The following is a 26595-nucleotide window of genomic DNA, read 5'->3' as shown; positions in this document are numbered from 1 at the left end:
TACAGTAGTCAACAATTGAAGTGGATCAAAAAAGGTGAAAGGTTTTGATCCACTTCAAATGTTGACTAGTGTTGACTGTGTCAGAACAAATTCATCTGATAATGTCAGATAACTTCGATGGAAAGGTATGTAATGGATTACAATCAACCAAAAATTATTCAGCTGTTAAATTTAAGTACACAACTATATAATACCAATTTAGGTCAAAACGTTACCAATCAATGCTTAATTTTGTTCAGTCTGTGGTGTAAAAAGGTCGCATTAGCAATTAAAGAAAAAACACGTAAGCAAAACACGGTCGGGTCAGGTCAAAGTGTATTTTTTGATCCCAAATTTTACTGGTAGTAAACATTTTTTGGTTATAATATGTCACGGTTCACTTTATTTTGCTATCCTCACTTACATTTATGAACTATAGTGTCCTGCACCCACTAGTAAAAAAAATATCAAAAATGATATCTGGTGTCTAAATAAATTTTGGTTTTAATGTAGGCTTATATATTCAAATGTACATTTGTATATTCAAATGTATAAATATATATTTGGTTTTATCTGAATTTACATTATTTGGTGTTTGGCCTCATAATTTAAGAATGTCATAAACAGTATATCTTAATTCAATTAAAAACACTGTCAAAAAAGGCTGCTAAATATAATAAGAAAAAAACGGGAGTTTTGATGTGCTTACTGCAAAACAAGACTTAGATACCGATACGAATAAAGGTTTGTATGTGATGCCTCATGTAATTGAATTTGAAAGCCTGTGTTTATGTGTGTACACCCACAGGACTGAAGTGGGGAAGTATGCTGTGTACTGCCAGCGGTCGGTAGAGAGAACCTTACAGAATGGAGAGAGAGAAGCAAAGCCTTCACGAATGGAAATTCTGTCTATTCTGCTGAGAAACCCCTACCACCACTCGCTCCCCTTCAGCATACCTGTTCACTTCATGAACAACACTTATGAGGTACACACAAACATGTTCTGTTCCCACTGATCTGGCACTTTATAAAGCCCACCGTATCATGCTCGAGACGCAAATTTCTAAGGCCTGTAAATTTGCAACATAATTAACTAAAAATCCTGTTGTACACAATCTACTGCATGCCTTCTGAATCATAGTCTGTATTTTTTAGTCTTTTTTCTTGTCTTTGTGCTGTGAAATCTTTACTCATTTTTATGAAGTAAATGTAAGAATAATTTTATTGTTACTTATATTTCAAGATTAATATTTACTGGACTGAAGCTAAAATGTGATTATCAAATATGATCAGGCTTTTGTTTATTTGTGCATTTCTCAGTCATCATTATATTGCATTGCATTGTATGTTTTGCCCCCCTCAATTAAACTGCAGATATTTGATCATAAAAATAAGCATTTAATATCATCTTGCTAAGACATAGGCCTTTTATTGGGAGATGCTGAGTGATATTTATATGCATTTTGAAGTAGTCTGCTGTACTGTTATAAAAAACACATTGATTTACATTACAACCTATCAGAATTCCATTTCCATGTAAATAACAACTACACCAAAATGACAGTTTTGTAAACTTTTTTTGCTCACTTTGGGCCTCTGAATAAAACCGAGGTGTTTTTTTCCAACTCCTTGAATATGAACTCCATATTCTCATATACATGTATCACACTATAAGAACCTTACAAGACTGATGTATCAATATGATACTCAACAAAAACACAATTGCATTTTTAAAAATAATATTATGTGTGAAGGTTCAATAGGCTGTTCCATTTCAAATAAATAAATAAATACTTTTTCCCTGTTGTCACTTGGTATTTGTAACGGTTGGTGGTTGTAGAGAAGGGAGCGCTCGACAAAGAATAACAAAAGAGATTTATTTAGCATCAACACACATTACCATTACTAACTTAAGATCCGACAAACACAGAGGGAGAACTGAGGACTTATAAAGGGAGTGGAACAAACGAGGAAACAAGGTAATTAATAGAACACAGGTGATGAATATAACTAATTAACAAAACTGGGTCATGAACTAAAACAGGAAGAACCAAATATGGGCAGAAAGGAAACTAAACAGAAACAGATATATTACAGTATCTCCCCCTCCCGGAAGGTGCGTCCCGCACCGTAACAGTAACATCGGGGAGGGGGGGGCGGGCGTCCTGGAGGCTGGAGCAGGACCAGGATAGGACAGGGGAGCCTCCAGGACGGATCAGGAGCCTTGGGAGACCATGGCAGGACTGGAGATTCGGGAGGCCATGGTGGATCTGGAGCCTTGGGAGGCCATGGCAGGACTGGGGATTCGGGAGACCATGGCGGATCCGGAGCCTTGGGAGGCCATGGCAGGACTGGAGATTCGGGAGACCATGGCGGATCCGGAGCCTTGGGAGGCCATGGCAGGACGGGGTCCTCGGGCGGCCTTGGCGGATCTGGATCCTCGGACGGCCATGGCGGATCGGGGTCCTCGGGAGGCCATGATGGATCGGGGTCCTTTGTGGCCTTTGGCCTGGCCACACAAACTGCGGCTATATGGCCCCCCCCCAAAATTTCTTTGGGAAAGTTCCCCTCTGGGGCCCACATTGGAGGAGCGGGTTCTTGCGGGCGCTCTGGAGGAGCGGGCTCTTGGGGGCGCTCGGGAGGAGCGGGCACTTGGGGGCGCTCGGGAGGAGCGGGCACTTGAGGGTGCTCGGGAGGCGCGGAGCTGGACGGAACCAGCGGAGACGAAGGAGAGCTGGACGGGACCAGCGTAGACGCAGGAGGGCGCTCTTGCGGCGCGGACTCGTGAGGGCGCTCTTGCGGCGCGGGCACTTGAGGGCGCTCTGGAGGAGCGGGCACTTGAGGGCGCTCTGGAGGAGCGGGCACTTGAGGGCGCTCTGGAGGAGCGGGCACTTGAGGGCGCTCTGGAGGAGCGGGCACTTGAGGGTGCTCTGGAGGCGCGGAGCTGGACGGAACCAGCGGAGACGAAGGAGAGCTGGACGGGACCAGCGTAGACGCAGGAGGGCGCTCTTGCGGCGCGGACTCGTGAGGGCGCTCTTGCAGCGCGGACACTTGAGGGCGCACGGGAGGCGCTAAGCTGGATAGAACCAGCGAAGACGAAGGAGAGCTGGACGGGACCAGCGGAGACGCAGGAGGGCGCTCTGGCAGCGCGGACACTTGGGGGCGCTCTGGCAGCGCGGACACTTGGGGGCGCTCTGGCAGCGCGGACACTTGGGGGCGCTCTGGCAGCGCGGACACTTGGGGGCGCTCTGGCAGCGCGGACACTTGGGGGCGCTCTGGCAGCGCGGACACTTGGGGGCGCACGGGAGGCGCGGGGCTGGACGGGACCAGCGGGAACTCAGGTGGGCTGGACGGAACCAGCGGGAACTCAGGTGGGCTGGACGGAACCAGCGGGAACTCAGGTGGGCTGGACGGAACCAGCGGGAACTCAGGTGGGCACTTGCGAGGTGCCGGAATTGGTGGGCTCAGACGAGGAGCAAGCACTGGAAGGCACTGGCGAGGAGCTGGCACTGGAGGGCGCTTGCGAGGAGCAGGTACTGGAGGGCACTGGCGAGGAGCAGGCAATGGATGGCACTGGCGAGGAGCAGGCAATGGAGGGAATGACATGCCCTCAAACTCAATTAAAATCCCCACCGGCACCTGTTTTTCCCCCCTCGGTGGTTCGGGGGAACCGTTATTGGCGGCGGAATCCCTTTTCTCCGCGGACGGCGCAACGTTCATCGCCCCTTGCGGCGGAATCCTCCTCGCCGTGGGCGGAACATTCATCGCCGTGTACGGCGGAATCCTCTTCGTCGCGGACGACGCAACGTTCATCGCCCCTTGCGGCGGAATCCTCCTCGCCGCGGGCGGAACATTCATCGCCGTCTCAGGCGGAACGAATTTCTCTTGGGCGGTGGGTAAGGGCGAGCGGCGAATGGCGACCCGTTCTCCCCAAAACGGGTGGCCTGGGTAAGCCGCGACAGGCAGCCTAACATCCCACGCAGAACGGGCAGGGGCGAGCCGCGAACGGCGGCGAGAACCCCCGCAAACGACGGGAACGAGCTCGAGCATCCCAAGCGTTGATCTCGTCTTCAGTTGGCGGTCGGATCTTCTGTAACGGTTGGTGGTTGTAGAGAAGGGAGCGCTCGACAAAGAATAACAAAAGAGATTTATTTAGCATCAACACACATTACCATTACTAACTTAAGATCCGACAAACACAGAGGGAGAACTGAGGACTTATAAAGGGAGTGGAACAAACGAGGAAACAAGGTAATTAATAGAACACAGGTGATGAATATAACTAATTAACAAAACTGGGTCATGAACTAAAACAGGAAGAACCAAATATGGGCAGAAAGGAAACTAAACAGAAACAGATATATTACAGTATTAAGATGCTTTCATGATTTTAGACCCCATTTACACCTTTATTCAAAGCTGCAATGGCATTATGAAGAAAATAAGCGAACAAACATACACCTGTATTCAGCATTGACCACTCATGATAAGGTCACAAAGATGGATGCTAATGTCAGGTGTAAACAGGGTGTTTGATGTATTATATGGAATGTATAAAGGTCAACAGTTTAACTATAGCAGGACAGGATTTCAGAATGCTGCTGCCTCTTATCTTCCTCCATCTCTCTCTAGGTTGTAGGTTTTGATGGTTCCACCACAGTGGAGGAGTTCCTGAACACAGTCAACCAGAGAGCAGGCATGAGGAAGCCACAGATTTCAGGCTTTGCGCTCTTCACTGACGACCCCTCTGGAAAAGACCTGGAGCATTGCCTGCAGCCTAGCAATAAAGTATTATATGAACATTAAATATCAGAGCTTTTACAAGTACAAAAACATTTTAGTCTATATATTCTGTGCTGCAAGAAAATTAATGGAATGCTTTTTTATCTTCTGGTGCAGATTTGTGATGTGATCTCAAAGTGGGAACAGGCACTGAAAGAACTTCATCCTGGAAAATATGAAGGAACACGGATTGTCCGTCTCACTTATAAAAGCAGGTACGTTTGAGAAATTGTGGTTTTGTATCTATCAAAATCAAGTATTGAGAATGTTTTTGTCAATAGATTAATAATGTTAGGATTTAAGTGTTGGATCTTCCTTGTAGACTGTGTTTCCGAGCTCAGGCTAAGGGGGAGACTGAGCGAGAGCGCCTCCTGCTGGCATATCAAGTAAATGAAGAGGTACAACAAGGGCACTTCCCTGTCAGTAAGGAACTGGGGCTGGAGGTGGCTGCGCTGATTGCACAGGTGTGTGTTAAAGTGGATCAAGTGTTTGAGGGTATTTGAAGTGGTGGATCACAAATACACCTCACTCACATTTATCTTTTAGGTCGAGCATGGTGATCTAGACCGGCCAGCAATGTCTCCCACCGGTTCTTCTCAGCCGAAGACCCAACAGGTCCTTCTGCAGGTACTGGAGCGTTTTTACCCTAAACGCTACAAGCAGGAATGCAACATCGAGCAGCTTAGGTAAATTCACATTTATTTGATTTTGTGTTTATTATAAGCACTTCATGCTCATGTTCATATGGAAGCCCGTTTCTGAATAATAATAAAAAAAAGGTTATTAAAGGTTACTTTTTATCTCACAATTCTGACTTTTTTCTCAGAATTGTGAGATAAAAACACGCGATTGCGAGTTATAAAGTCAGAATTGAGACTTTATATCTTGCAATTCTGACTTTTTTCTTAGAATTGCGACTTGTGAGTTTATAACTTGCAATTCTGACTTTATATCTCGCAATTGTGAGTTTATTTCTCAGAATTGCAAGTTAATATCACGCAATTCTGAAGTCAGAATTGTGAGATGTAAACTTGCAATTGTAAGAAAAAAAGTCAGATTTGTCAGATAAAAAGTCGCAATTACCTTTTATATTTTTTATTCAGTGGTGGAAACCGGCTTCTATATGTTCATGATTATATTATATTATAGTATATTAGTAGCAATTAATCTTTAGCAGTTTATTATATATTTATTTAGAATATCCATGATATAACTTTATTGTTTTTCAGTATATTCATTCACAATTATTATGTATCACCAGACCTCATCATTTAATCTCATATAACAAAATAAAAATGTTCACAATTTCACAATAATTTTGACACACACACACACAAAAGATGATACGATTGCTGTTTGTGGAGTTTTTATTTTTTATTTTATTTTATTTGTGTGTGTGTGTATGTGTGCCTTATTCAATTCCAGGACAACTTGACGCAATTAGTATTATGCATTATATTATTATTAGTAATTATTATGCAATTATAATTTTAATATAATTGTATGTATAATTATAATTATATAATGAATTAATAATTTAACTTTAATTTATTATGTACATACTTTTTGGAATAATTTATTCTGATGGTTGACCAAAGAATGCCCCATTTACAAATCAAAATATAATAATACTGTACATTATGTATACATTTATATTACATTTGTACTGTATCTTTAGCATTTAATTATATACAGTTTAATTTAGTATAAATATATTTTTTGATATATAAATGCAGCTTTGTGGAACACATCATAATTTAGGTTTATACTAATGTTTGACCAGAATGCCCAATTTACCATATTATACTTTTCTTAATTAACTGTAATATGATATGTTTACTGTTGTTTTCTTTCATTTAAAAAGGACATGCAATCTAAACTGTTCACTGAATTGAACTTTATACAAACACTTTTACACTTTGTTCATTTAATCGCAACTTTGTCCCACAGGGAACTCGCTGAGCGTTTGGCCACTAAGTGGTCTGTCCTTCGTGGATGCACAGCCTCTGAATGTGTGAGAATCTACCTGACCGTGGCCCGCAAGTGGCCTCTGTTCGGGGCCAAGCTGTTCAGTGCCAAGGTAAGATCAGATGTACATTAGATATTTAACAGTTTCCTTAGCCACCGACAAAACTGAATGCTATTTTCTACACAACCATGACCCCCTAAAAAGATTTTCAGATGTATTTTTCACAAGAGGGCTGTTAAAACATGACAGAATTTCTCCTTTTACTCCCACTCTGTTGGTGCACAGCCATTGCCTCCCTCTTCATTGGAGCAAACTCGAATGTGGCTGGCTGTTAATGAGGATGGGCTGAGTGTTCTGGACTACACAATGGTGAGTGAATGCGAATACTTGCTCTAGTTATAGTTTCAGAAAGTAATTCTGCATTAAAGGAATATTACGGGTCATTTACTACTTAAGCTCTTAAGCGTGCTGTTGATTACCACAAAAAATAATTTAGGCTCCCTCGGGTTGTAAAAACAAATGAAAAACATGCTTACAGTAAAGCTCTTTTAATGAAAGCCTATAAGTAAAGTGTGCAGCACCACAAATATAAAACTGTAATACAGTTTTGAAAATGAAACAGTAACAAGGGATATGATGTAACAGTAAAGTACCTCTGTATATATGTATAAATCTGTACAGTACATAGAGCTAATTCCAAGAAAATATAGGGTTAAATCACACTGTTCATACTCTACTAATGATCTCAACCAATACATCATATAGACCATTTATAACATCATTTTGAATTATTTTATCAAGTAATATTCAAAAGCCTTCACAGTTCCATGACATCCCAACCATTTTCTAAAACATTGATCGTACATTACTAGTGGTTGTCCATGTAGAAAAGTAGTTCTACCTCAAATGAACAATTTAGCAATTTAACAAAAATATGAGCTTCATATTTCTGCTTAAAAACCTTTTGTTCACATATCTGCAGGCTTCCATTGTAAGTGCACTTCTTTTCAGACCTTTAGCGCCCTCTCTTGGGTTAGTGAAATTTAATTTAATTTCATTTAATTTAGTTTAGTTTAGTTTAGTTCTTCCATTTTCTAGGTTTTAAGAACTCTATAATATTTATCTGGCACTTAGAGGGCCATATTGGCAAGTGTGCTTGTTTGAAAAGCTGTAGTCCTGATATCTTGCCCAGCTGTATTTTCACTTAGAGAGGTCTGATTGTTTTGAGAAAGAATAAACAGGGTCAGGCAGACTCTGTAATTTTCTGTTTTCTATTTTAGTGCTGTCAAACGATTAATCGCGATTAATCGCATTCAAAATAAAAGTTTTTGTTTACATAATATATGTATGTGTACTGTGTTTATTACATTTACATTTATATGTTTATATTATTATGTTTTATATATATATTTAATATATAACCATAACACATTTTTCTCAAATATATCCATGCATGTGTTTGTATTTATATATACACAATAAATATTTACACACTCATATATTATGTAAACAAAAAACTTTTATTTTGGATGCGATTAATCACGATTAATCATTTGACAGCACTAATATCTTTTTTGCTTTAACTTCTTCATCCACTCACTATTCTCACCAGCTCACAGATAACAAAATCGCCTTTTGCAGATAAGATACAGAAAAATAATAATATTTTGATATATTATTACAATTTATTGTTATTATTATTACTTATTGTTATAAACAGTTTTGTATTTTGATATATTTTAAAATGTACTTATTGTGTAATTAGTGTGATTGTCATTACTCCAGTATTTAGCGAAACATGATTATTCAGAAATATTCGAATATGCTGATTTGCTACTCAAGAAAAATGAACAGTTGTTGGAAACAGTTGAGATGCTTAATATTTTTTGTGGAAACCATAATACATTTCTTCAGGATTCCTTAATGAACAGAAAGTTCAAAAGAATAACATTTATTTGAAACAGAACATTTTCTAACAATATAAAAGGCTTTACTCTTACTTTTGCTTGATCAATTTAATACATCCTTGGTGAATAAAAGTATGCATTTCTTTCAAAAAACTAATAAAAACAATCAAAAAACAGTAGTGTTTATATTTGTTTTTGTAAATATCTAATTTTGTGTGCTCTGCTTTTCTTCAGCACCCGTTAGTCACATATCCATACCAGTCAGTGATCACCTTCGGAGGCTGCAAGGAAGATTTCATGCTAGTGGTCAGCCAGATTAAAGACCAGGCTTTGGGCAAGAAGACTGTGGATAAACTTTTATTTGCAATGGCTAAACCAAAGGTAAGACCTGCTAACTCACAAAAAACACAGTTTAACCGCATTTCCAAATGAAGCCAGTAAAGACGGAATTCTGATGTGGTGCTTTTAGCATTACATTTTATGATCTGAAGTGTTTGGGGGTGAAATCAGAACTTTAAAACAGCTTAAAACCTGAGTTGAACCCCTACACCCCCCTTTGAAACCACTAGCTGAAAGACATCCAATGATAAAAACAGGTTTTTCAATGAGAGTTTCACTCATACAGTATTACACGATACAGGAAGTGCTAATGAGCTCGTATATATGTGGTTTGTTGTGTCTTTTTGGCCTGATACAGTAAGAGCAAGTTAAATGTTGAACTATTAATCTACTAAAGACCTCCTGGTTCACTGTCTCTCTCTCTTCAATGCTGTAGATCCTGGAACTGACGCTCCTCATGGCTAGTTATATTAACTACTGGACCTCCAACTTACCAGGGGCCGGAAACCAGAGTCAAGGCTCAGCGCTGGGGTCTCAAGGAGACAGGAAGCTCTGGGACATTGACAGCCGGCACTTCCCCTCAATGACATACACCACCAAAGGACCCACTCTCCTTTAAAACCTCAGTCTCCAGGTGTATGGATAAATCGCATGGTCTGCAAAGAAATAAAAACACATTTTAGGAAATGTTTAGATCATTTACTTTGGGATGCAATTCAAAGATTGTGTGTTTGAAGTTTCAAACCATAAACTGCATAAGTTATTTATTGTGCGAAACAGACACTACTTGCACATTATTCGTAGTAAAAATACAAAAAAATAAACCCATTACAAAGTGGGTTTTTAAATGGAGACTAATAGAAACCCACCCTGAGAAGATCACCCACAAAGTCAGATCAGATCCAAGAGTATTTCATTCTTGAATGCTAAAAAGTTTGGCGTTCATTTTTAAGGAATTAGAGCTTTTAAACTGGACGTCCAGTTAAAGGCACGGTTTGACTTTTTCATTTGTGTGTAACATGATTTTATTTCTGTCTTTTTTAAAATGTTTAAATGTTTAGTTAAAAGTTTTTGTTGTTGTTTATATTGGTTCAGGACATTTCCACTGTTTAACGGTACATTAATTAATGGTACCATCATTCATTTGAAGTTTATACAGTGAATATCAGAACGTGTTGAAACATTACACAGATCATCTCTAACACATTAGCATAAACTAGCTAACCAGTATATAAAGGACAGTCTTATATGGTACGTGACTCAAGAGCAGTCTATTGTCTAGTGGTAGTGTAACAGGATTGATGAATTCTTCTCATCTAAGCAGGAAATGACATGAAAATGTCATCAGCACTATGTGAAGTTATAGAGTTTGGGTTAAAAGTTTGTTTTGTACCATTTTCCATAGTACTACCAAACTTAATGCTTAATCTGAGCCAAAATGTTCATGTAGTGACAAGTTTTATGTTATACAGCAGTTGCAGAAAGGCACACATTTAGGCTACTTCATATTTGCTTGCTAGCCATAGCCTTGCCTCCTGTATAAAGAAAAAAAAAGAACACAGCCACACATTTCTCAAAATTATGTTAATATATGCAGGATCATATATTTTCGTGAAGTTTGTAGCTTGAGAATGGCCATATTAGTTATACTGATATTATTATGACGTAAGTTTTTTAATTAGATTTGTAAAAATATTAGGTCTTAGCATATTTACCATAAAGTGCATGTTTTCAACCATAGAAAATTTTCAATATTTTTTGTCCATAATTCATAAAACTTAAAAATAAATACAAGTACAGTCTACTTTGTTCGATAAAATTTTAACAATTATCAAGAGTGTTTCAGAAACTGATAATTGATAATAAGTAGGTAAAGACACACTGTACCAATAATATGGCAGATTTTGATAGATTGGAGGATGTACGGATGAGTTTTGGAAAAAGAGCTGTAATAATGACTTGAATTATTTTATGAATCCAACCACTGTCTCTGTATTTTGAATATTTATTTTGTCATTTTTTAAAACTTTGCTTATTTTAGTCTAAATAACTTGTTTTTATTCAGTTCTTTTCTAGAAACCTTGAAGCATTTCAAGTGGCTTAGAAATAGTGCCGCTTTTGCCATTGTTAAAATCCAAGCCCAAAAATGTGGTAAAACAGACATTCAGAGGTGATGCTGTGAGAGCTTCACATTTTATGTGCATATAGAGGTTGTTGCAAATAAAAAAAATAATTGTTCTGGTGTTTCCTGATTATTTTTTGATTATGCATTTCATTTCAAGGATTTGTTGACATTATATTACCTTTATGCACAGTATGACTATTGTTAAATAGGCTTTCTGTGTGCTCTGAGCAATCATAGTGAAGCCTAATACAAATTTACAGAACAGTTTTTTTTAGAATGATTTGTTCTTATATTGCAGAAAAAAAGAATAACTGAAAAATTTCAGTTTGCTGGCCACCGTGTAGGTTTATAGACGGGGTGGGGTTTTGTCTGCTCTCTCACTCCAGGCAGGTCAAAGTGCTAATGGCATTTCCCTGCCAATAGCCTGCTATAAATTCACAATTCGAAAATTAAACGGGGAAAAAATGTGTATGTTCTAAGCTAATACGGTAATATGCTCATTACTCGGCCAAGACTCTCTGTAAGCAAGTTGTAACATTGAATTAGCGAAAGCCTGCTTTTCATTGTTGCCTTCTGCAAAGGAAGAAAAAAACTGTGGCTCACTACATGATTTGAAGGAATCCCAGACACATTTTAAATGACAGCATTTAGTTTACGAGACATCAAGAAAACCTCCGAGTTCTGTTTTAAAACTCTTAAGAATTTGAGTATCAGAAACAAAATACTATGACATATCTGCATGTCATCTACAGATTCATTACATTTTCTTTAAGTCAAAAGAACATTTTTAAGGTATATATTTATTTATTTTAGATATAGATCTATCTATCCAAAAATTTTGACTGGAAATGTACAGCTGGTGCTTAAAAAGTTGTAGGCTTATTTAGCCTACATTGTATTAGATTGTAGAAAAAGCCAATCTCAGTGCTTGGACATCAACAAGTCATAGTATAGTAGCTACATTATAACTATTTTTAAGTTGCACTTAAATTTATAACTTATTCTGGCTTTCATTTGTGAAATGATGCAACATTTAGCTAGAAGATTATGACCAATTTAGAACAATTTATAATGACTATCTAAAATACAAGTGTTTTAAATAAGTATTTAAATAAAAGTATGTGACACTTTTTTTACACTTAAGTCACAGTTAACGTAGGAAATAAAATATATGAATATAAAATATCCAATAAGTTAGCACTAATGTTTAAGTGCATAAACGTCACAAGCCTCAAATTTAACAAAAAAAAAAAGTTGATTAGGTTTTATTTAAAAGACCAAACATGACATAAACTGTTGAAACTTAAGATAAACGTATTTTGGCTGGAAACGTGTGAACTTGAAGGGAAGTGACTTTAAGACAAGTAGCCTAGTCTTAAGAAAATGTTTTGTAAATGATTAAAATCACTGAAAAACGGCTGAGGAAAAAAGTTATTTTGAGAGAAGCTTTATCACAATGCATGTTTGCAGATGCAACTTGTTTTGGTATTTTGTTAGCAATGCCAAAATTCAGACGTGCGTTTCAGTGTGAAATAGCCTAGGAGCACTGTAAACAAGCAATATCTTATTTATTAGCTCAATATTTTTATTATATTACATAATTCGTTCGCATTCGACCTGTCCTCCGCGAACTCTGACTGAATCAGTCTTGGAGTTCAAATGAACCCGTGTTGCCCAAGCGCGCGCTCTCACACTGAATCTTCTCATTTCAGCTCGCGCCAGGACGCCGCGCGTCAGACCAGCCTCGGACTTCCGCAAAGCGAGGAGATACAATAAACAAACTCTACCGAAACCCCAAACTGAAGTAAGGTCTAAACACACCTGCCGTCCTCAGCACTATATAATGCGGCGTATGAGCACCTTACAATAATAACAGACTCCTCTAACGTCAGGCCTATTTATTTAACGGACACATTTTATTTCCTCGAGAAACAGAATAAGTTTGACGTTTCAAATAACAAAGCGGTTTAAAACATGGCAACGCTGCTATAACTGTTTGTTTTGCTCAACACAGGCCCAGAATCAGAAAATGACATCTAAAAAGCAGAGTTTAGTGAGAGAAGCGTCTCATCAGATCATAGCGGGCGGATCTGCAGGTAAGACGCGCTTCCAGTTCACTTTGTTTACCAACTCTTACACCAGTAACAGACACTCAAAACCGCCTTGAAGTACCTTTTGTCCGTTTATTTTTTTGGTAGTACAATGCTGTCCAATAAAATAAACAGAATAAATCTGTTTAGGAAGTAATTTTTAAGTCGATAGATGCCAGAGACATAAACCGGATGTTTGTCTTGAGGTACGCGGCGGGATACACGCGCGCTTCACTTAGTTCCGTTTACAAATCGTTCCCTCAGAGTTCAAGACGCTTAGGGCTATTTGTGTATTATACCCTTGACAAAATGAAAATGTTTATTTAGCTAATCTGTGTTATGCTTACGTTAAAATACCATCTACATGTCAATAAGAGTGATTAATGAGTCATTAAATGAGTGGACGTCTTAAAAAACGCAACGCAAGAGAGACGCGAAGCAACAGCCAAGACGCCCATGTGAAGCATAGGCCTATATACAGAGACCAACAATTGTTTTAATAAGCGTTTTATGTAACATATACAGCAGACGAAACGGAAGTCTGCTCATTTGTAAAAAGCATGATGCCAACTGCTTTCCAAAAGGGTTCATTATGCATTTTGAGCTCGTCAGAATGTATTGGCGTAGAAATAGGAAAATCAAATCATGAAGAGTTCTTTAACGAGAAAGAACCGGTGTAGTGGCGCTTTACTTTATTTTTTGTCATTACAGACAGTCTGTGTTGGATCAAAATCCTTTTTGTTTGAGGTTCTACTGCTTATATGATGTCTACCTTTCATACAGGGCTATTTAAAGAGTGACGATGAAGGATTTTGAACTTTAGGTTCCACATTAAGAAATAAATGAAAGCATGCCCTTTTCACTTGGAGTTAAATTTTAACATCCTTTGAACTTTGCATCATATTTAGCAGTAATTTAGGACCTTTCTTTCTTTCTTTCTTTCTTTCTTTCTTTCTTTCTTTCTTTCTTTCTTTCTTTCTTTCTTCAGTAGAATAACCCAGTGTTATAGCTTGCACCCCCTGCACTTGTCATATTCCCTCCAGCAGCCTGTTAACGAGGCTGGGTAGAGTGAAATGTTAATTTATGTATGACCTGGTCACAGGGATTGGATCAGGTCTGTGCTTGGCTTCTCTCAGGTTTGGACTGACTCTCCAAAACTGCTTTTTTACCCCTCTGAAGGACACAAGAGTTAATGTCAGTGCAGTGCTTTTTATATATCCTACCAGGACTCGTTTCACAGTCTTTCCATTCAGGGATATACAAAGAAAATGGAGCATGTGTTAAAGGCTGAAACCAAAGAGAGTTCAAACTGTACCTAATAATAACGGAGTGAATCATACGAGGTTGAGTTTTGGAATCTACCACAAGGGGGAAGCATTGTACTTGGCATTGGTGGTAGTCACTTGGCTTTTTTTTTCTCACTTTTGAGCATCATTGGCTCTTTCTCATGCTCTATGGAAATGTAGCAGATGTGACTATCATCCTGTGACAGCCCATCTTTTGCAAGAGAAACTTAATGTGCCAGAATTAATTGAAAAATATATAATGTAATTAATTTGACTCCAAAAAAAAAAAAAAAAAAAAATCCATTCTATCCTTCAAACACTACCTCTTTCAGGAGTAAATTAAGTACTTATTTAATCAAATCTGTATTGTATTAAATCAGGCCTAGTTTCTTGGAGTATATGACTGCTTTATAAGCACACTAATATTTACTGACATGCTTTTTATTTAGGAAATATTCCATCTCTATGGAACTTTTAGGTGATGCATACGACGATATACAGTGCACATTTCAATCCAGCATTAATTGTGAAAAATGGGCCTGTATTAGTTCAGCCGGATATTGCAAAGTTTACATTTGCCCAATTATGTAAAAAATTATCTTTCATAAGTGTTCTTAATGGGAACTTATTTTCTTTTCATCATTTATCTTAGTTTTATCCAGAAGGTCCGGAAGAACGGTCAGATGTTACCTTAAGTGTTTTTGGTATTGATTTCCTTTCCCTGCCCCTGTTATACAGAGTAATTTGGTAAGATTTGCACAAAAATGTTTTAGTTATGATTAGTTTCTGTGTAAACGTATCCGCCCACCGCAAATGGAGTGTGACGGGAAAAGACAGACAGCCTAAGTATAATTGAACTCAGTCCACCCCTCCACAGCAGACCCTCACTTAAAACACACTCAGACCTCTCCTGTTTTAAGTGGTGCATAAGTGTGAAATGAAGTTTAGGAGCATCAGACAAATAAATTTGCAAAACCTAAACTGAGAAGAAGAAAAGAGTAAAATGAGATCAAATAAATAAAAGCAATGAAAAGAGGGACCCTGGGAGAAAAACGTACATTAGATTTCAGCCGCAAGGGTTTGGGCCACAACTGACTGCTACAATCAGAGCCGAATTAGGCCTAATATTTATTTCCAGAAACAATTGTACATGCTTCAGCAGGGCAATGATTGGACATGTTGTGGACAGATGTTTAGATGAGCTCATGTTTGAAGTAATGTTGATTTTGGAGGGTTCTTCTCTGAGCCTCCAAATCGCCTTCTTATACACCCACTTCTGTGTCATTTTTAGACTTTTGTCTTTTTGTCCCTGGACACATTGTGATTCTATATCTGAACAAATTATATAATCTGAGTTCTCATGATATTTATGTAATTATGTAATCATTTGGTATCAGATGAGAAAACTCGAGTGCGTTTGTAGTGCCCTCATCGACGTGTAGAAAACCGTTCTCGAAATGGGGCAAAAACGCAATTAAACCATAATAAACATTACAAAAACAAACAGAGGAGATTTATTGACTGCTACGACTAATTACCGCTGGAGGAAATGTGCAGGATCATAATGTCACAAGAAATCAGTTGACTGCAACCAGGCATGAACTATAATGGTAACATATTCAGCAAGGAGCTTAGACTCTCCAAACAGATCATGTATCTCCCACAGGTACCTGCAGTTGATGGGAGCAACTCGTAAAAGAGCAAACACCTCAAATAAGCATTTATTTACACCACAAATGGATTATTTTCTTCTGGTGATAAAACAAAACTCCTCTGAGCCCCATACGCCTACAAGAACTACTGTCGAACTACTGTTTGCATGAGCCGGACATGGATTGTCGCTGTTGTGTCAGCTGTTTGTCAAAGTGGGGCCTTGAACGGATGGAGTTTAGTCTGCCTGGGTAATGTACGAGCCAGCCAGGGGCCGCTGACGTTATCTTAATGATATGATTTATGAAGGTCGCACGCTGAACTGAGCAGAGGAGCTGTGACAGACGTGGGTGATGTTTCTACTGTAGACGCTTCGCTCAAATACACACATAAGCATGCACACACTCATCCATCATGCATACTGTGTTGCTGTAAGCAATGAGGATAATTGCGGTGTTATGGTAAGAGTAGCGTGATTATGATTGTTCGACATGGGAGGCTATGTCTGGACTAGTGCTCGCACTTATTTTCCAGGGGAAATTATTAAAATGAGGGCCTTTGGAGCGGACTGAAAGGAACTGGCTACAATAAATACAATATGCTCTATCGCCTGATCACGATGGGGATCTAATCAACGATGTTAATGTTAACCACATTCATTTTTGATAAAACATACGCTCAGTGTTTGAATGACGTTTATGCCATTGGCGAAAATTCACGTCAAGCAAATTAGCTAATTTTATTCATTGAAGTGAATTTTCTCTGAAGAAATCTTGGCGTATCTAACGCGAGGGTAAACTCTGGCTTTAAAGTCGTCATGAAATGAAAATTGACACTGTTTACTTGTTGTGAAGAAAAAGGGTTTTTTTGTTCGTAGTTTTTCATTAAATAGCAACTTCTTGATTCTGAAACGACTTTTTCGATGAAGTCACAGGAACTATTATTAATTAATGCGCCCTTTCTAAAATCTTGCCATTAGTTAGGCTAATGAAGTAATTGAATGCCTGTAAATCTAATAAAGTTTACAGTTTAATTGCAAATAATGATAAGAATTAAAATAAGTGTTTCCATTGAGATACATCAAGATCCTCTCAAGGGTGAACTTGACCTTCAGCCTTCATGCCTTTGATTAAATAAATTCCTCAAAGTGTTTGAGGAAGGGAATGGTTCTCCACAAACCCACTTTTCACAATGAATAAAATCCAAGATCAGCATTTGCTGTCATTTGGACATATGTCACATTTTTATGTTTACTTTGTTCAATTCTTCACACCTTTTACACAGTCTCTCATAAAAAGAAAAAAATCTGGTGGACATAACATGAAACCAAAATTTGAGTGAAGGAAAAAAATAGTCACGAAGATGCCAGAGATTTCCAAAGCACCGAGATCTGCCATCATACTGGCCGAACACACTGTATTACATACAGTACCGTAATACAGCACATGGCAGCAATAACTTAGCTGGAAAGGAAACCGGCTAACAAGCTATGCTTAATTGAGCACTTAGTCTAAGTAGTCAAGGGCCATAGTTTGAATGACCCTGTAGGAAAATGAAACTGTACGGTAGATGCTACACTGTGTGTGCATAAATTTGCGTGTAAGCATTCCCTTTTTCTTGGACTGCTGTCCAGTTGGCTGTTGTCCGACCTTGTAATTAGCACAGAATGCTGATATGTCTTTTGGCTGGAGAAGAGCTTTTGATGGAGTGATCACAACATGGCATTGATCATAAAGTCTCATATGAACGTATTCCCATAAAGCTCTGTCTAAAAATAAGCTTCCAAGGAGCTCTCTCTTAGCTCTTTAAATGCACTTTAAATTTGTAATTGTTTCTCAATCCGCCATGCTGTAATTTGCAATGACTTAACTGTGGTGGAAGACTTGTGTTTTGCTCTGTTTGAGAGACAAATCATTGTCCCGTTTTGGGTTTATATTGTCTGGAAACTTTGGGTGAATCTCTGCCCAGAGTTACAATTCTGTTGTCGGCCTGGTTTCTCATGTGAAGAAGCAGCAAATATTTCAAGAGGACTTTTGGTCAAATACTAACGTCATAGATGAATCCAAGTCAAAAAGTAATGTATACATCTTTTAACTGAATCTAATTTGAGACGCTAAATTGTAGAGAATTACAAACCTAGTCATTTTTTTAGTAGAAAAGCTTGAATTATAAATAAACATAATAAGTACTGTCAAAAACAACAACAGTCAAAAATGCTGTAGGCAGAGATTACTTAATTGAGCGTGTCATGTGACTTTTTTTGGTTTATATCCATGTATGTGTAGATACAGTGGCTAAATATTTTTGTCAATCCATTATTTATAGAAATGAATACTCGTCTTCACCAGAAGAAAATAAAATGATGTTCTGTTTAACAGTTCTGTTCATTAAATGTAGCCTTGGTGATAAGTCAATTCTTTCAAAAACATTAAAAAACATCTTACAGACAATTTTTCAAGGCAATTGCAGAAATTACTAAGCAAAGGGAGGATAATGCTGACTAAATGTCTGACATAATTTGTTTGCAGATGCCATTCAGGTTAATATTTATTAGTGCTGTCAAACAATTAATCGCATCCAAAAGTTTTTGTTTACATAATATATGCGTGTGTACTGTGTATATTTATGTATATATAAATACAGAATATATTTAGAAAGTTTTTACATGTTTACATTTTATATTATATATAAATATATTTAATATATAAAAATGTTTCTTAAATATATGCATGTGTTTGTATTTATATATACACAGTACACACATATGTTGTGCAAACAAAAACTTTTATTTTGGATGCGATTAATCATTTGACAGAACTAATTTTTTTTTTTTTACGTAATACAATGACATTACATTTTTAAGTGAGGTGTAAATGTCCAGAAATGTGCAAATATTTTTTAAGGGCCATCATTGACATATGTGTTTCTCCCTCAGCATGTTTAGAGATCCAAGCGACTGTAGGCTTTTTTAGGTAGTCAAAGCACAGGTCTGCAGCAGCGAGACAGCCTCTTCAGCTGGATTAACTGACTCAAGATGAGCGGTGCGTGGGCAAGCGCTGAAATCATAATGTGATTTGTTGTGCTTGGGAGCCAATTTGAGTCTTTTTGCGAAGCTTCCCTGCCCAGTCGCCCGCTTGTGCGCTTTGCGAGGAGACCTTAATTAGAGAAGCCCAAATTTATAGACACTTTTGATTATAGCTGATCTTGAGTTGTAAAAGGATGACATTGCCTAGGAGGGGGACATTGGCAAGGGCGGCTGCACAATTTGATAATGAGAACCAAAGCTTAGGAGAAAGGCTTGTTTTGAATTTGTTTACACGTTTATTATCCTTTCAGAAGGAGCACTTCATCCAATAAAATCAAGACAGACACAGATGTCACAATCAAGAGGCAATAAGAAGGGATGGGGGGAGAAATTAAGCGGTTTCCATTATTATGTTTGAAATACGGGCAATTATACAATGGAATAAAGATATAAAAAATTATGTTGGGTCATGGAAAAGTGCCCTAGTTTTACATCTTGAATTCCTGTTCGCTCATGTTACCGAGTGGCACGGGATGGGTGCTGGCAGGAAAGTGGGAGAGGATTATTGCACAATTTGATGCTGACTGGTTTATAAATTAGTTTTGAATGATTGACAGGATCTTAATTTAACAGAGGATATGGCCAGAGAAGCTTTTTAGGACTGAATCATAAAAAAATTAAAATAAAAACTGTGCCGCAAGAGTTGTTTCAGATTGATCTGATCCATGATTATAATCCTCACTTTGATTGGGGACTTTTTTTTCCACCTTGGGGAAAATAGCTACATCCTAACTGGAAAACATGTCAAGTAAAATTTTTGGTCAGCCTCTAAATCTTAAACTGTCATAATGTTATAATAATCTCTTCACTCCTCTGACTGGACTCCCCTGTTTTCTCTCATAATGGGGTTGTTTTAGTCAACCGTCTTGCTTGCAGTTGACACATTCTTTGATAGGTGGCAGTAGAGAGCTATTTTGAAGTTTCACTTCCTCTCTTTCCTTCTCTCCAGCCTTTATAAATCTTTCACCAAGCAATGACATGTGGAGGTTGAAGCTAAAAAAATGGAAAGCTTTTTATAGTAATAGAGAAGATTTATTTAGTTATAATTATGTAGCAGAATCGTATGGAACGGGTGATGATAAAACTTTTGATCTAGAAGCTTTTTGCATCACATAGGTCATTTTTCCGTCCAATCCAATGGACTGATTTCTGTTATGAATTTTCCATCACCTCACAAAAATGAAACACAACTTCATGTTCTTCTTCTGAAGGTTTTAGCCTCATCCAAAATGGGTCTAAGGACTTCAAATTCCCTCTGGACTGAATATGATGTGATCAACTAACACTGATTTCATTTCCCACAAGAGCAATGGCTACTAGCCAGTGGCTTTCCTAACATTCCAAAAACATTCCAATCTCTCATTTGCCCATCACTGTCTAACGCTCGGGCAAAACCATGGCAGGTGGTACTGCTCATCCTGACCGCAATCTGTCATAGCTGGCTAGCACATTCTATTCCAGGCGCTGAAGTCCTGAGAACATGTTCGTACCAACGTCAAGATCTCTAGATGTTTGGTAGAGGAATAAGTGAGATCAGAAGCAAAGGGAAAAGGCATCTTTATCCTCGAGCGGTGTCTCGTACAGAATGAGACGTGCATGCAGAAATCAGTGGTGCAGAGAGAAGACCACACATTCTGAGGGATCTTAGGGGCTCTCTGCTAGTTTTGAAGTGCAGTATGGTGGAAAGGTTAAGCTATCAGTCTGCTGACTGTGGCAGCGTTGGGGCGGCAGAAGCCTCTGATGAGAGATGACAGATGCTTTCCCCAGATAAAACTTCCCGGAAGGACACATCAACTGCTTTGTCGTCTCTGCAGATGAGACTCAGAAGGTTGTGGATTTGAATCATGTATGCATATGAAAAAACAAAGAGAAATGTAGTATTTTGTTGTTGTTGTTGTGTTCTGTATGTTCGTGGTCATTTATTTGTAGATACAGTGGTTTGGACATGACACACTTAAATATGATATTCGTTCAAAACAAATATCAAACCACACCATACATGTCAGTTTTAATCATTATTTGTTTTTATTTTTTTAAATAATTACTTTTTTTAAAAGGTTCTTTTTTAAAATATACAAATATCATGAGTTATTAATTCATAAATATAATTTATGGTTTTGAGTAGTCACGCTACATTTTAAAATATTTTCTAAGAAATGTTGTTATAATAACAATAAAGAGTAGTTATGCCAAACTACTCAGGTTTTTCTTTAATAAAATATTATATTAATATAATACAATTTTTGATTGCACTTTATTTTGCAGTGTGTGCCTGAGGAAATACTGGTCATATAAGGTAGGGGTAGGGTTCAATTTAGGGGTAGGTTCAGGGTTAGTAACTAGTTATTATCTAGTTATTGTAATTACTACAAGTACATAGTATGTACATGAGGAACATGACTGTAACATAAAGTGCCAGTTTATTTATTATGTCATCATGTAAAATTTTATCGCCCTCACAGACCCCCCCCCCCCCCCCCCTCCCAAAAAAGCAAAATTAATTTAGAAATTATAAACTTTATTATTATTATTATTATATAAAGATATTAGGTGTCTTGTCTTTAGTGTTAAAAAAAAAAGGAAAAGTTCTGAGTAAAAGTTTAGGTTTACTTGTGGCACTTGATATTTTGTTATTCAGTGCAAAGAAATTTACACATTAAGCATCGCTTAAATGTCCGAGTACATTACGGGGGTGTTGTATAATTAGATTAAAAGGATAAATTTTAAACTTATAATTGTAATTTTATGCTTCAGTTTACTTAATCGCATGAGCAGCTTATTATAGAGATGTTCTCCTAGTTTTGTGCCGTGTAATACTCACAATCTGATGGCTCAGCAGGTGTTTGTTAGTATGAGGGTAGAAGCAGAGCTGATGAGATGGGAGATATATCTCCTCTGTAAGCACTTGTTCCTTCCCAAGAGCCCATTGCCGCCCATGTAGAAAAGAATCTAGTATGGCTCTGGTGTCAGGCTCTGTCATGCATAGCCAGGCTCTGGGGTGCTTTTGAAAACGGCCCTTTCCACCTCAGTCGGCTGAATAGATGGAGCCCAAGGGGCACTTTTTCCACAGCCACCAATTTATCAGCTCATATCCAGACCGATACGGCCTGTCGTTGCCTGCGCTTTCCCTGTTTGTCCCTCTCAATGTTTATAAATGGCAGTGAGTGAATGGCAATGCCTGGCTTAGAGGAAATGTCTCACTGTGATTATGTGCAGATCGCTGCCGTTTTTGTGGGTCTGTTTGCGTTGTGATTGCTTAGGGAAATGTTTTGTTTGGTAATTTTTTTACCAACCCACCCACTCTCAGATTTAATTACATTTATGATATGTACTTTGTGTCCTTAAAAATACCTGTGCATTATACACACGACTAACGCTACTCTGTAAAAATTATGAAAAATATGTAATGAAATCCACACTAACATGACTTTACATTTTTTTACAAAATGGCTGGATAGAGGGCTACAATAATTGCCCCGGGGGCAATTAGGTAGAATGACTGCGGGAGCGGCAAAGTCATTTTGTAAGCCAAACATCCTGGTGCTGGGCTGCAGAAATCGGCCAGCTTGCGGGAGTGGATCAGGGTTTGTTTTCTTTCTCTGAGAACTCTGCCAGATGAGCAGCACCTGAATTTCAGCGCCCTTCTTTCCTTCTTTTCTCTTCATGTGACCAAAACAATAATAAAAATGGGAAAACCATGTCTAATTTTTATCTCAATCTCCCAAATTATTCTATGGTAAAATAAAATAACATTTTCTGGTTCTAAAATCTGAATAAGCCACATTTAAGGCATTATTTGGTGCAACAGTCGGGTTCTGGAAGTAAAACTCCTATTTGTTTTCTCTAGAAGAGAATTGTTTTTTAAAGATAACATCTAAACAGAGGTTGTTAATTAATGGTGTATGCATTTGTTGAAGTTTTATTGTTATTTCAACTTACTTTTTACGCAATCATGCTTAACAGTGGGTTCTCTGGTGAAAAATTGCAGTTTTCTGCCAAAATTAAAGTTCAAAGGATAAACTTTTGCGAGTGAGGAAATTAAGACAGCATTATTATTTTAGTGTAAAGTAATTATTATACTTATGAAATATTAATTTTTCTATAAAATGAATACATTTACATTTATTTTATGGTGCAGTTGTATTACAATGGTAATTACTGCTTTAGGGATGATGACAATAATATCAGCAATAATATAAAATATTATTATTATTATTAGACTGAAATGGCTTTCTAAAAACACCAGTGTAAATGTGGTGGACTGAGAACTTTAAAATGTACAATATTTTCTTCCAGTGTTACTTAGCAACAGTAAAACAAATCAATTTAATTTAATGAATTATTAATAATTACATTTTTAAGATATACTTTTTTGTGAAGTCAGAAAATGCAGTAATTTTTTGCCTACAAGTACTGTACAATCACTGCAATCCACTGCAATCCACAGCCTAAAGTGCAGGCTTATTGCTTTATAATAATGATACTGAGTAATGTAAGAGTGGAAAATTTGATAAATGAATTAAATTAGTGATGCTGAAGATCTCATGAAAAGAATGCATGTGCAGTAACCGTAAGCGCAATTCATCGTGGTGGAATCCCTCTCAAGAGTTGGAAAGCGTGACTGTTCAGACAGAAAGCAGGCAAAAATGTAATTTGTTGTATCCCAACCCCCTGTTAGGTCACACAACTGATATAAAACGGGCCAGCTTTAGCAGTATGAATATGTCTACGCTTTATAAACCAGAGGCTGAGCAGCTCATAAGTGATATCCATCATCACAGGGGCTGAGCTGAAAGACCTGCCTTTGAAAATGGGGAAAATAGAGTGGTGTGGGAAAAATGAGAATGTAATGAGCATTATGCATGTGGGTAAATCGAATGTCATGCTGTCTGAGGCACTGAGCTGCCTCGATGGAAGATGCAGTTCATTTATTAATCATGCTAGAGGACCGTATTATTTTCAGGTTGCACTAATCTGAACATGCTTTGAAAAAAGATGAAGTAAAAGAACAAGGCTCATAATTGACCTCACAAATGAATGAAAATTATTTTTGGCTCTGATCCAGGAATCGCTAATGAGCAAAATAGCAAATGACATCATTCTGATGTTGTGAGAGAATTAACTTGTTTAGAATAACCCTCCACTGACACCTTGGCAAGGAATCTCACTTTTGCATAAAACTGCCATTTTCCCCCTAATTAGTGTGGTATTTTTAATGTGGAATAAAGGTACTTTAAGAAGGGCATGAAAAATGAACAGCACTCTGTCATTTTGTTTGCTTCTCTTGCATTTTTGTTTAGTTTTTTTTTTTTTTTTACATTTGGGGGAGGAGCAATGGTGTATTTGTCACTCTTGAGTTAGTGCAGTCTCTTTTGGCCAAGACGACTGAGGTTTGCCATCGCTCCCCTAAAAACAACAAGGCACTCCTGCCAAGCTTCCTAGTTAATTAGCGAAGCATTTCACACGCTGCATAACATCAAAAAGGAAATGGAAAAGTGACAAATTTGGAGAGTTTGGCAGCGTGTGAGTCAGACTAAGCTTGACGTTTTCCAAGCTGTCCTGTTACCTGGTTAAACTTAACAGTCTACACTTTTTGTACTCAGAACATTTTAGAGCAATATATTTCCATTAGAAATATTTAGCCTTAATTAATTTTATTTCATTTATGAGCTCTTCCCCAAACTGATTGTGAAAGCTGAGACAAGAACAAAAGGAACGTCAAATTGAAGTTTAATGTACCCATGGAATGGAATCTGCACAAGTTGATTTTTTTTCTAAGCAGTGCTTAGGTTGGATTGCATTTGTTTTATGCTAAATTTAAATTGTTCTGACTAAAAAGAAGTTTCTGACTCCCTAAGTGGTAATTAGTTTATTCATTTGCACTCCTTTTTTAAATTAGGTGATAACTAGTACATTCATATTGTGCTATTGTCTGTATTGCAACGATTCTTGTTGTAATACTTGCTTCCAACCAAATAGTCCCTTAGCTCTTTGCTTCTTTCTGAAAAATTAACAAGAACTGTCCTATAAAACAGAATGTTAAAAAAGAACTACTGATCCCTTTATTTCATGCCTGAATTTTATTGGTTGGTAGGCATCCATATCCATGTAATGATGACTGCCAAATGTTACAAGAAAAAAAAGCAATGCTTTATTTCCCAGCTCTCTCGGCATTTTCAAAAATGTCAAGCAGAGAATTTGAAATGGCAGCTCAAACCTCCATAAAGCATGATTGACATCCATCACACCTGTTCTTAACCTGATCGTATCGTCATCCAAATCCTTTCCTCCTGCAACAGACTGCTCCATCCTCACCCAACTCCCTCATAAGCCTGGGCAAACTGTCACCGCATCAGCCGCAACAGTCTGGGGAGTTGAACTTGACTGGAACATATGTCTTCAATTTTAATAGCCCTTCATTCCCCCAGATGGCCTGGAGGGGGGAAGGTTGCCTGAGAAGCTGCGTTTCATGTAAGAATAATTTGTGTTAAGTAGCTGGGTGATCTGTTTGTTACGCTAGAGCTGACAGTTTGTTTATGTTTCTTGAGGAGTATGATGGATGGGGCATGAGTTGATGCTAATTAGGCTAAATTGTTGCTAAGAATGCAGTGGGCCTGCGCCACACTGCATAGGCCAGCTCCCATTGTTCCTGTCTCTTCGCACTCAAGGCGTAATTGAATGGAGCTTGCAGCCATTCATCATTGTAGAGAGAGGCAGGAACAGGAAGTCAGAGTCTGAGGGACTAAGGACAGAGAGGGCTGGGGGACAGACTGGCTGGGCATGAGTGACGGTCATGGGGCATGTCACAGCGATTTCTCCCGAAGCAATCTCTGTTCGATATCTGTTCAGAGACTCACTTAAATGCTGTGTTCAAAGAACCTAGTGAGCTGCCTACATAGCCAGCTACTTTGTATGGCAGCATCCTAACAGAGATGGAACCTAAGTGGGCTATTTTGAACTCTACATGCCACATGCATAATTTATTTATACTCAATAGTTAATTATTTTTTTTTAAATATAATAATAGCTATAATAATAAATAATAGCTGTTGGTAATGGATTAATTATAAGTGCATTTCTTTCTGGTTCATCCTCCATTTCTTTTTCACTGAGCTTGTCACAATGCATTCTGGAATTGCATTCTCTTGGAAGGATACATTGAATTCTGCTATAGAAATTGGTGAAGGCAAGGCAGCATCTTTTGCCTATTTTTGGGAAAATCCTTTGAGATGATAGTGTTCCTGTGATGCCTTAAATTACTCGCTTAATGATTTTGAAAGAGCTGAAGTCTTATAGACTATAAATTGAATGTATACAAAGCGAGTGAGAAGTTGGAAGAGGAATATTTGCGTTAATAATGCTAATACATAATGTTGGGGCTCT

At 38.0% G+C, this 26595-nt stretch overlaps 3 protein-coding genes across 3 annotated transcripts in view; 2 read left to right on the top strand and 1 right to left on the bottom strand.

Moving 5' to 3' along the window:
- Positions 1 to 11194, top strand: part of LOC306849974 (pleckstrin homology domain-containing family H member 1) — a 53997-nt gene extending 42803 nt beyond the window's left edge. The window contains exons 22-30 of the mRNA XM_079385372.1: positions 788 to 965; positions 4612 to 4767; positions 4879 to 4976; positions 5084 to 5225; positions 5308 to 5447; positions 6712 to 6841; positions 7016 to 7099; positions 8872 to 9018; positions 9413 to 11194. Of these exons, the coding sequence (XP_079241498.1) occupies positions 788 to 965; positions 4612 to 4767; positions 4879 to 4976; positions 5084 to 5225; positions 5308 to 5447; positions 6712 to 6841; positions 7016 to 7099; positions 8872 to 9018; positions 9413 to 9595 (1258 nt within the window). The 3' untranslated portion in view covers positions 9596 to 11194. The remainder of the gene's footprint in view (positions 1 to 787; positions 966 to 4611; positions 4768 to 4878; positions 4977 to 5083; positions 5226 to 5307; positions 5448 to 6711; positions 6842 to 7015; positions 7100 to 8871; positions 9019 to 9412) is intronic.
- LOC306850608 (dihydropyrimidinase-related protein 5-like) overlaps positions 1 to 26595 on the bottom strand; it is a 618334-nt gene that overhangs the window by 579056 nt on the left and 12683 nt on the right. The window lies entirely within an intron of this gene.
- LOC306850610 (mitochondrial 2-oxodicarboxylate carrier-like) overlaps positions 12792 to 26595 on the top strand; it is a 99710-nt gene continuing 85906 nt past the window's right edge. Inside the window, exons 1-2 of the mRNA XM_079386324.1 lie at positions 12792 to 12905; positions 13116 to 13197. Coding sequence (XP_079242450.1) covers positions 13131 to 13197 — 67 coding nt within the window. The 5' untranslated portion in view covers positions 12792 to 12905; positions 13116 to 13130. The remainder of the gene's footprint in view (positions 12906 to 13115; positions 13198 to 26595) is intronic.

The sequence above is a fragment of the Barbus barbus genome, assembly GCF_936440315.1.
Source record: "Barbus barbus genome assembly, chromosome: 30".
Lineage (NCBI taxonomy): Eukaryota > Metazoa > Chordata > Actinopteri > Cypriniformes > Cyprinidae > Barbus > Barbus barbus.
Note: the sequence above shows the minus strand (reverse complement) of the source record. Positions and strands in the feature narration are given on the sequence as shown.